The 10,870-nt window shown below is 39.0% G+C and overlaps 1 protein-coding gene and 1 pseudogene across 3 annotated transcripts; both read right to left on the bottom strand.

Annotated features, from left to right (window-relative positions):
- Positions 1-102: 102 nt before the first annotated feature.
- LOC135586329 (eukaryotic initiation factor 4A-13-like) lies at positions 103-1,612 on the bottom strand (annotated as a pseudogene).
- Positions 1,613-5,316: 3,704 nt separating this feature from the next.
- LOC135612890 (squamosa promoter-binding-like protein 12) lies at positions 5,317-10,388 on the bottom strand. 3 transcript variants are annotated; one of them, XM_065109675.1, is made up of 7 exons: positions 9,503-10,388; positions 9,336-9,421; positions 8,502-9,079; positions 8,176-8,312; positions 6,521-6,781; positions 5,681-6,007; positions 5,317-5,586 (listed from the first exon to the last, which is right to left on the bottom strand). In XM_065109675.1, the coding sequence occupies exons 1-6, from the start codon at positions 9,513-9,515 to the stop codon at positions 5,712-5,714; spliced, it is 1,371 nt and encodes a 456-aa protein (XP_064965747.1). In that variant the 5' UTR covers positions 9,516-10,388; the 3' UTR covers positions 5,317-5,586; positions 5,681-5,711. The 3 variants fall into 3 exon arrangements, with proteins under 3 accessions (XP_064965747.1, XP_064965748.1, XP_064965749.1); XM_065109676.1 differs by having other exon boundaries at positions 8,502-9,249; positions 9,503-10,387; XM_065109677.1 differs by having other exon boundaries at positions 8,502-9,246; positions 9,503-9,543.
- Positions 10,389-10,870: the final 482 nt, after the last annotated feature.

Genomic DNA, 10,870 nt, shown 5'->3' with positions numbered 1-10,870 from the left:
GAGAGAGAAGAGAAACACACCATGACAGAGAGGTCACATGAAAGACACCCCACTCTCTAAGCCTTCTTCTCTCTATAAAGAAGCAATGACCTTTAGCCTCTTCTAAGACTCATCCACCACTGGCCTTTGGTCAAGCAACAAGCCATATGAGTAACTGCTCCCCAGGCAAAAGGGTACGAGTCCATGAGAATAACCAAAGTTCCATTTTTCTTGAGGGATGTGTGGTGTGGCACATTCACCATAGAGAAAACAACAATATGTTGTTTCTGACATGTTCGAGCCCAACCTTCTATTGGCGACACCATTGTTAACAGAGAAAGAGAAAACAAATAATGTGTTTGATGATTTCTCTGTTTTAGAGTCACTCTGTGTTCTCCCAAACCTCCCACCTCGTCCGATCCTGTGGAGGTAGCTCTCCGATTGCGTTGGCAGATCATACATAGTTCACGACCAGCGAGACCTGCTGCACGTCGATCCCACGAGCAAGAAGGTCTGTGGTGATGAGCACACGAGAGGAGCCCGATCGGAACTCGCGCATGATGATGTGATGTCCCTCGTGTTCTGATCCATGTCGCTATGAGTCGCTGACACCGTCTGGTCTTTGCTCCTCAACTTCTCAGTGAGCCAGTTGACCTTGCGACGGGTCTTGACGAAGATGACAGATTGACTGATCGCCACCAGCTCATAGAGATCGCACAGCGTGTCAAACTTCCACTCTTCCTTGTCAACGTTGACGTAGTACTGCGTGATACCCTCCAAAGTCAACTCATCTCGCTTCACGAGGATCCTAACAGGCTTGTTCACGAACTTCTTGGTGATCTCAAGGGCCTCCGGTGGCATCGTCGCAGAGAGGAGTCCCACCTGAACTCTTGAAGGGAGTAGCTGAAAGATGTCGTAGATCTGCAACGACACGCTACCCCTTGTCAAGTTCGCATGAACGGGAGACCGAAACCGGAGAGCAGGAAGAAGATCGAACCTGGTCCTTGAAGCCACGCGAAAGCATCTCATCTGCCTCGTCCAGGACAAACATTTTGATGTGGTCAGGGCGAAGGTATCGCCTCCTTAACACGTCGAGGACACGACCGGGAGTGCCAACCACGGCATGAACGCCGCCGAAGAGGACCCGTTGATCGATGCGGCCACTGATTCTTCCGACACAGGCATGAACTTTGACGCCCAGGCAGTCACCGAGCGCCCTCATCACCTTCTCGATTTGCTGTGCCATTTCTCTGGTGGGAGCAAGCAGCAAGGCCTGGCATTCCACCAAGCCATAGTCAAGCTGCTGCAGAACTCCAGAACAGAAGGTGGCAGTGTCATCATCAGCTGATGGATGCCCGATCTCAATGTAGCATGAAATGGGTCACAGGAAAATGTGATCATAGACGTATACACCATTGGCGTAAATGCCTCTAAGCAGATTCTCTCGGAGTTCTCATAAACTCATCACATGAGGTGAAAAATTCATGCCCATCTGCGTTTAGACTGCAGAGGGAAACAGCAATGAGGAGAGGGATGACAAAAATGATGTCGAATGATCTAAAGAAAAGGTGAAGATGAAGTACAGCTCGTTCATCTTAGCAAACTGTGACCTTTGTGGTGCAAGACCAGCCATGTCTGCAATGCAAAGAAGAGAATAGAAGATAAGTACAGTTAAGTGATGGAGAAAACTTAGCCAATGATCTTACCAAAATATTATGACCAATTCCCATAGAAAAGCATCCTTATTTATCATAATTTCTTATATGTTTCTGAGTAGTAATTTAATTTCCTCTATATAAGATTTATATGATCCGTTATAGTATTGTTGACCGAGACATTATAAATCTATTCAAAAACATTATAACCGAAACAAATAAAACTCAATAGAAACTTGCTCATGTATAAAAATATAATCTTAAATTAGTATCTTTATTGGTTAAAAGCATAAAGAACAATCAAATAGTGACACTTTTATATTATATTTTTGAATAGGCTTATAGTGTCTTGAAAAATACTATAAGCCTATTCAAAAAAATTGTAACTTAAGAATCGGACCGACTCATCGATCGATTGATAGATTCATCCTTTTCCGGGAATTGGTCCAAAATATTACACAACTAAAATAATAACAACAAAGAAAGAAGAAAAACATCTGAAAATTTGAGAAAAAGATGCACAGTGAAGAATGAAATAGAAGCATGCCAACTTCCACAGCAATAGATCATGCAACAAGGAAAGGCTAATTTGGCAGATACGGCTGCAAGAGAAGAAAAAGAAACTTTGCTGAGCTTAGGAATAGAAAGAATCATAGAGATGATTGTGGATAGATGGCAAAGAGAATTAGCAGGAACGAATCTAAGTAGCTCATATAGATACATCAACAGCATGTTATTGCATGTAAGAATTATATGTATAAGCTCAGGAAAAAGAAGCAACGACGACAAGAACCAAAAATGATATCATAATTCATGAGAACTCACTGATTTATTGTCCTAAGGGAAGCCATAAACAACTGGAAGTAATTTCCAGATAGTTTCAGGTTGATCGAATGCTCGGAAAAGATCACAGTAGACTCATCTAAAGCTCACGAAGGTGAGTGGCTTGATCTATAAATGCAAGCATTTGTTACCCGATATATTCTAATTGAAATCGATAAAACAAGAAGAGAAATCAGATTCAACAGAACAGGTTTTAGCATATCTATAGACGCAAAGCAAAAGCTAGTCCACTTGCTTGCATGATCGAGCAAGTGGCAAGCACGGTTGGAACCAAAGGCGGAAGGATTCCGATTGGTAGAACCCCAAATTGAGCTCATTCGAGAGCCTATGGCTCCTTTTTATACGCGAGGTTTATCTTTATCTTGGAGTTTTGGATGTTTTTGTTTTATCTTGGATGGATGTATTGCATGTATTGGGACACTTTGATCGTATCGTATCGGATACTTTTTGTGTTTTCTTTGTCTTGAAGGAATGTATCATGAGCAAAGGCTACTTTGTCACGAGTGAATGCATCACATATAATGAGACATGTTTTAGATACATTTTGTCTGAGATGAACACTTCACTTATAATGGGATGTTTTGATCATACCGAACATGTTGGGTGCTTTGAATAAGTGATACATCGCATGCTCATCTAGCAAAGATGCATTGGAACTGAGGGATGAATTTGGATCACGTCACGCTTTAAACCTCTTATATACTTTGATATTAATTTTAGCGTACGGTGGTAAAATGTCTATCTCTCTTAAGAAATGCCAAATTTGAAACCTAAGTAAAGCTATCCTTTTTTTATAGTTTTTTATAAGTCATTAGGATTTAGCTAAGCCTAAAATTTGGGCCGTGGTTGAGCTTAAGTATGAGTGTGAATTAGATATGCATTAGCCTCAAATGTTGTCAAATCAATGTTGAGCTTTGGTGCATAGGAAGGATGCAACCTTAGCTATGACACTATTGACCCAACTAGGCAATCTCATGCTAAAAGAATTGGTAATCAAACTAAGAGTACATAAATTTGTATAAATATATTTGAAAAGGGACATATTCTTTAAGGGATATATGGGTTTGGATTTTCTATGATATTTTCTCATAGGTTCATTTTAATGCTAATCTAATGTGGTCAATTCGTTAACTCAATGCGAAAGAATTGATTTGACCTATCTTATGTTCTTAGTATTATTGAATAAGAAAGAAAGAAGTTAACTAAATAGAGGATAATTTCATTTAAGGGGAAAAAAAATTGTATCTTTTATTGTGCTTCGGTTCAAGTGTGAAAAATGTTGATATCTCATGTCTCATATCCGTAGAATGTTCGTATTTTGTATCTCTTCTCTCATTCCTAAATAAAACCATATGAATGTTTATTTGACAAAAGTATGCCTTCATTCATTATGGGTGAAAAATATCATGCCTTAGTACGAATTAACTCGTATGCTGAGAAAATCGCACCGTGTGTGAACCTTGCTTCAAAATTTATTATATAGAGCTATATATATATATTTTTAATATAATCTCATAAATAATTATCATATTTATTAGCTACCTAATTATTACCTCATCTCGGATGCTGCCCGATAGCAACTCCAAGTGTTTCGCTAACTCGAAGAAATCATCATACCATCTTGAAACAATCGACACTATAGTTTACGAAAATAGTTTTGGATGAATACAAATGCCTAGAAGAGAATAGAGATCAAAGAAAAAGGTAATAATAACATGTTGATCAACTAATGAATTTAACATTGCATATGATATATGAGTCAGATAAGATTACAAAATCATTGAAGTAATCATGGATCATGCATAGGTAAGAAGAATACATACAATATGCTTTCATACAATATTATCCATAAATACAGTCAGTCATACGTAAGCCTTTAGCTAAGATTCGACATTTGAATTGAATATCTTTTAACAATGATAGAGAAGGGTCATATAATAAGTCTCATAATTATCACATGTACTAATCCAATATAATATATACAAAATCTAGTTATCTATACATATCATTATTATCAGACACCCAATGGTATACTCTTTCAACCGTAGATAAAGCGATACTATTTCATTGGAATGAGTTCATTTCTTAATAACAGATAAAAAAAATCCATATCATACTCCCAACAATAGATAAAGTGATGTCCCTCACCTATCAAAATGGGGATATGTTCCTCCTGATAATAGATAAAGGAACCGTTTAGCTATCATGTCTGTCAACCCGCTAATCCTCGAAAAGAATCACCCTCCAATATATTGACCCTCTTATGGTTGATAAGCAATCACATTTTATATTCTCTCTAGCTATATTAGTTGTGGGAGAAGGGAGATAATGTCTATGTCGTCACCCATATAGGAGCTTATATCTACTAAGTAAGGTTAGTGAATGCTTTAGCAAATACAATGAACTCTTTATTAGCAAGGTTGATTACTACGATGAAGGTTAGGTTTTCCTTCGATATTTTCATGAAAGATCATTTGTCTAGCACTAAACTTATATGATCAATCTTAGTAGTTGACTCAATATGACAAAATCAATACAATATAATCTATTTTCTAGTGTTATCACATCTAGAAAAGATAAAAATGTCCCAAGCGTTTCTAGTTTTGCGATAATCTATATCGATGTGCATTCGACAAAAAAATTCTTTTCAACGATTATCGTTGGTTACAAAAGCAATTGTGAGATGAGGGAAGTGAACATTGTTCTTAGATGGCATGCCCAATTAGTACTTTCTCGTATCTAAGCTGTGTGCATATCGATCTCCAATTACCAACACCTATGCCTTCAACTTAGATTCATGTCTAATCTCAAGTCTTTCAACTTAGATTCATGGCTTGGATGATGTTGAACCACTTCCATAGACACAGAGTATATTCCAAAGACAGGCACCAAAGCTGCAGAACTCAAAGTTACACCTCATCTTGACACAAAGTAGAGGGAGAAATGAAATGTTTCATGATTCAATTACCTCACAGGAACATGTGTTTGGCACAAGGGGAGAAGAAAAAGGAAAATAATGGAAGCACTTGAGGTCTGTTTACTCTGCAGCAGTGCCACCATGATAAAGCCATCACCCGACATAGATAGCCAGTTCCTGGAATCATCAATCCTGCAAGCAAAACAAGGAGTCTGTTCAGTATGGCAGCACCTATACAATACATTTCAGCAGAAAACGAAGCTAGGGAAGAATGCAGATCAAACACCTTGCATTAGGAGGTCAGCCGGAGGTGTTTGTTAACCTAGCTGACTGGAGGGGTCAAGGAAACCCATCCCTAAGGATGATTTGAACAAGAGAGACTCTTGGAACTGACCACCAGAGCTGAATGGAAGCACTTGTTCGAGAAGTTGCTGATCCTGCGTCGTGTTAAATGTGTGCATCGCAGGATGAGCTGCATCGCTGTTGTACGTGTATACAAACTGTACACTGGGAGCAGGTCTTGCATTAGGTGGAACGCGAGATTCAGTTGACAGAAGAGAGCAAGCACAACGGAGATCCGGTGCTCCATCCAAGTTAAAAGCAGCAGTGACATCTAGATCAGCAAGGTATAGCAGAGATTTGCGTCAGATTAGACTTACTTATACCAAAGAAGAAGAAGAAGAGGCCATCATGGTAATGAACTTTAAAGCTATATCTTAATGATTGACCAATCATTTGGAATATATAAGGTAGATTTCTCTAATACAAGTAGCAGGGCCTGATGGCAGGCCTTGTTAGTTTATTATTTTTATTATCCATGAACTAGAATACCTCTTTTCGATAAGATAACAAGAGTTACTTTTAACAATGTCATTAGAGATTTCATGAACAAGTTCAATGACAAACTATTTGAGTATAAACTATCACTAAAAATAAGGCAGATTCAAGCACTATAATTTTCTCTCATGGTCACCATAAAATTTCACTGATGGGCCCTCTGAGCAAAACTAAATCATATGACTGACTAGCCATACATTTGAAAATAGTGTAGTACTTGCAGGTTGGCAAATTAATCAAAGTCATTCACCTTTCTGAAGGAAATGAAAAAGATGCTTAAAAGCATTACCTTGATTGAGGACATCGGCAGTAACGCTCTTGAATGGCAAGAGACTGTCCATATTGTGGCCTACTGTGGAAACAGTATTTAAGTTGCCATAGTTAGGAAAATGCAGCTGCCCATTTATGCCTCCTGTTTTACTTGACTTTATCCAACATCCTTCGGTTTGAGTAAGCTTGAAGCTACTTGGGTTATCCCATATTGAACTTGCCATGGTTGTCATCTGACTAAAAGGAGGTCGACCAAAAACAAGACCTGCCTGTTGTTTATCTGCATAGGCCAGCCATTACACCAATTTCAACAACACGAGAGTAAGCTAAGTAAACGAACATGAAAGGATAAAAATGCACATGATCAATTGTCAATGGAGTCAGCTTAAATATTTGAATACATGATTGCAGACCATGGAAATCAGAAAGAGAGTATGATCTACTGCAATGTCATGGTCCCAGTGAGAAGCTACACAAAATTCCACCCAGTTATTGATGACCAAACTTCCAATGCATTATTAAAAGTTTAAAACACTATCCCAAATACACCAATGACAAAATTCCCAATGCATTATTAAAAGTTTAAAACACTATCTCAAATACACCTATAACCTAGAACAAGAACTCCCTGTTCAATCGATTACTAGTAACTAGGCATGGCAACACGAAAGGTACCTCCACATTTCACTCAAATCCAAGTAACTACCTAGGTACTCAAACCCATCTCAAGTTCCTATTTTTCAGCCTGAATCTCTCCGAAACCCAATTAAAAGTATGAGTTTCTGTGCATGTTGCAACAAGGTAAATAGTTATTTTCACTACATAAACTAATCAAAAGGAGCAGATTGTACACGACTTGAAGTGCACAAAAACAAAGATGGATATCCATAATATATATTAGGAGAATATGATAAAGGACAGAGGAAAGAAAAGGACGAACAGTAACAAATGAAAGCATCTGAGTGATAATTTTCTGCTTTCTCAAGTTCAATAAAACCTCACATGGATGATGTCATGTTTCCTATTGCAGAATTTAGCCATGATGGAGTCCAAAAAAGTGACATACCTAACCTGCTGATTGATTCTCGGAGATGGAAGCATGAGGATATTTGGCAAAAGAAGGCCACAGATGATTCCATGAATCTCTTTCTGAATCTTAGGAAAAAGCATAAATCTAATTACTCTAGGCCTGCTGATAGTGAAATTAGCTAATTTACAGTATCTGTATGTTGTAGCATGGAGGATTGCTGATAATGGAATTAGCTAATTTAAAGTACCTTTATATTATAGCAAGATAAAATAAAATCAACTTTTATTGAATTAAATTAAATAAAAACTAGTTCATACACCTTTTATCAAATAACTAGATTTTAAGTAAATTAAGCAATTTATAGTTATTCTATTTATGGAGAGCTTGATGTTAGTGTAAGAAAGTTTTCAAAGAAACTTTCTTTCCTACGTTGCTTGAAATGAAAAGGCTTGTTCAACAGAACACCGATATTGTCCAAGAAAAACAACCAAACTTTTGTCAACAGCTCCAAGTACTTAGTGCAAATGGTAAAGGTAGAAAATTCTGACAAACAATACACAACTAACAGAGGCTAAAGAAGGTATAAGTAAATTAAGCTACCCATTTCAACAGTGATAAGTAAACTACCAAAAATCAAGAAATACCATAGTATGATGTAGAGAGCTTTGAAGAATTGAATGAGATTGTCTCTAGCTGTGGCTTCCGTCGACGTGCATTATGATCCGATAAACGTCTACGACAGCTTCGCTTTTTCTGATCAAACTCAGACAAAGCATGGAACCTAGATGACAACCAAGGAGGTGAATTTATATATCTGCTACAAATAGAATGACTAACAAAACAAGCACAAATTGCAATGCCTAAAAACCAAAGAGGACTACAAGTCCTTTAACACTCATTCACGTAGACATCTATGCCCATAATAATTATTAAAATGGAACTAATTATAAAAAAATTAAAAAAGCACCACCTGCTACATTGTTGGCAAAACCTCCGGTCCTGACCAGCAACAACAACCTTGGGGGACTTGGAATGGCTCTCACAAACTCTATGCTTTCGATGATAATCTTTAGCTGTGCTGAGGTCAATATTACAACCTTCAACCTGGCAGTAAGAACTCAGCAGGCTCTGCTGATAGACTCTTGATTTCTTAACTGAAGTGGTTGATGGGGTGAAAGAAGCCGAAGAAGATGGGCTCTTGATGTTACTCCCAGCACAAGGATCTTCAAAATATGTTCTTTTGCCAAGCTTCAGACCCATCACAGACTCCTTGATGCCTTCTGCAGACTCTACAGCATGTGAAGTTCTGAAATCATGCACCCTAGCTAAATCTTTATTCTTGTTCTGGTGAACAAGAAATCCTCCAACTGATTCAAAGTCGACCTCTGGTAGCCTCTTCATTGCCTTGGATGAAGAATCAACAGATGCTGAAATGGAGCTTTTAGATAAACAGTTGCCCATTTCAGAGCTAGAGCACAGAACCCCACTGGACGAATATACAGATCCATTGCCCATGGCTACGCCACTTCCGATCTTTGATTTAAGTTCCTGTGCGGGTTCAGATATTTCAGTTTCTTCTCCATTAAATGGTGCCAAAGTTTCCCAATCAAAATGGAAGGGCATCTTTGAAGTCCAATCCATGGCAAAAGGTAGCAGCACTCAACAAAAGAAAAATCTCAAGTACTATTATGTCCCATAAAATGTGGAACACCAACCTACTGCATCAGGCAACAAATCAAGTAATTAAATATTCAAGAAAATTCAAGGGAGTACAAGAAACCCAGTTGAAGAAAGGGTTTCCCACCTGGAAAATTTCAGCAACTGGCCCGACTTGTACCATGCTTGAAAACCACAGCTTGGGAAAGAAAACCCCAACAAGGGCTACAAAAACTGTTGGAACAGATCAGAAATAACAATGAATCCGATGGACACCTGAATAAAAAGCAACTAGATGTGGAAGTACATGTTTACCTCCTGGGATCATACAAAGGATGCCCTCCCCTCCACAGACACGTACAGCAGAGCTAAATCTGCTTTCTTGCTTGCATCATCATTACCCTGCAGTGAGCCCTAACCCCCTAATTCTAGTTAAATTGACCTCCTTTCACTAAAGCATGTGGACATCTCTTTCAAATCCACCCTCTACCAGCTGAACGGGAGATGAGCCTGACAAGATATAATAAGACTTTCCCATGACTGATCACTTTGCAATGCCGACCACAGAAGCTTGTCCCACCAGCTCGCTGACTGACATAGCAGTACAAATTCAATTTTGCTCTCTATATCATAACTCAAATCCAAGCTATAAAGGCCATATTTCTGCTCTGATTCGCTCCTGTACACATAATTAAGGCTCTCTCTCCTGGTCCGCAGCTTTTTTCTGCCCCTTCCAGCCAATCCTCCTTTCATGAGTTTACACAATTATCTTATTCCACAGAAGGCCTTCTACTGTTTTACCACATGCCGGGCCTTCAAATAAGGAGAACAATTTATAAAGATGGCACCTTGGGAGAAAGTGACCCGACTCCTATACGAAATGGTCGACAATAATCTCTTTCATATCAAGACTTTTTCTTTTTCCACCAACCAAACATGTAAGCCACAAATCTTTCTCTATTCTCGTTACTTCCGGGCTTCCAGCACCAGTCTATCTGAAAACAAACCTCCCCAATAAATAAAGAACCGGAGGAGATTGCTTTCTTCAACAAAAATAAGGCAAGAGACCAAACGAGATACGTCAGGACACCAATCGGTAAATCTACATAGGAATGCGTCAGGAACAGCTTTTCTCCCTTCCCCTTTTACTGCAGTCCCCAGTTGAATCAATCGAACACATGACTTTCTGACACGGCAGGTCCCCGAGGGGGGACCAGATGGCTATCCTACAGATCCTCAAAGAAGAACTTTTACTCCAAATGGCTTCAAGAAAGGAGCAATCTTTAAGCGAGATCCTCTTCACTAAATCATTTTCACTCTTCAAAATTGCATCTTGAATCTAGCAAGGTTGCACATAAAGAACGAAGACGATTGAGCGTAAACGATGAGATCTCGGATCATAAAGGACTCACCATACTTTTCCATTTGCTTGGAGCAAAGCCTTGAACCTAATCCCGCCAGACAACCATTAGCCCCACCATCTAATTTCACTCGGTAAAAAGCGTATTCCTTCTCCCACATCGGAGAGGAAAACGGGCAGACGCAAGATCCATCTTTTACGCAAATGAGGCAGGGAGGCCACCGATTTCCACCACGGAAGCAGAATCCCTCGCAAAGAAGGCGGAAAAGCGATGGATAAACCGACAAACCAGTGAATAAAAGGCAGAACCTTCAAACAGGCCG

The sequence above is a fragment of the Musa acuminata genome, chromosome BXJ2-5 (genome assembly GCF_036884655.1).
Source record: "Musa acuminata AAA Group cultivar baxijiao chromosome BXJ2-5, Cavendish_Baxijiao_AAA, whole genome shotgun sequence".
NCBI lineage: Eukaryota > Viridiplantae > Streptophyta > Magnoliopsida > Zingiberales > Musaceae > Musa > Musa acuminata.
This window is presented reverse-complemented; position numbering and strand designations above follow the sequence as displayed.

Coding starts and splice junctions, on each gene's coding strand:
- LOC135612890 (XM_065109675.1), bottom strand. Junction 8,313..8,501: donor TTTTGCCAACAATGTAGCAG/GTGGTGCTTTTT, acceptor GTTGTCATCTAG/GTTCCATGCTTTGTCTGAGT. Junction 6,008..6,520: donor TGCCGATGTCCTCAATCAAG/GTAATGCTTTTA, acceptor TTGCTGATCTAG/ATGTCACTGCTGCTTTTAAC.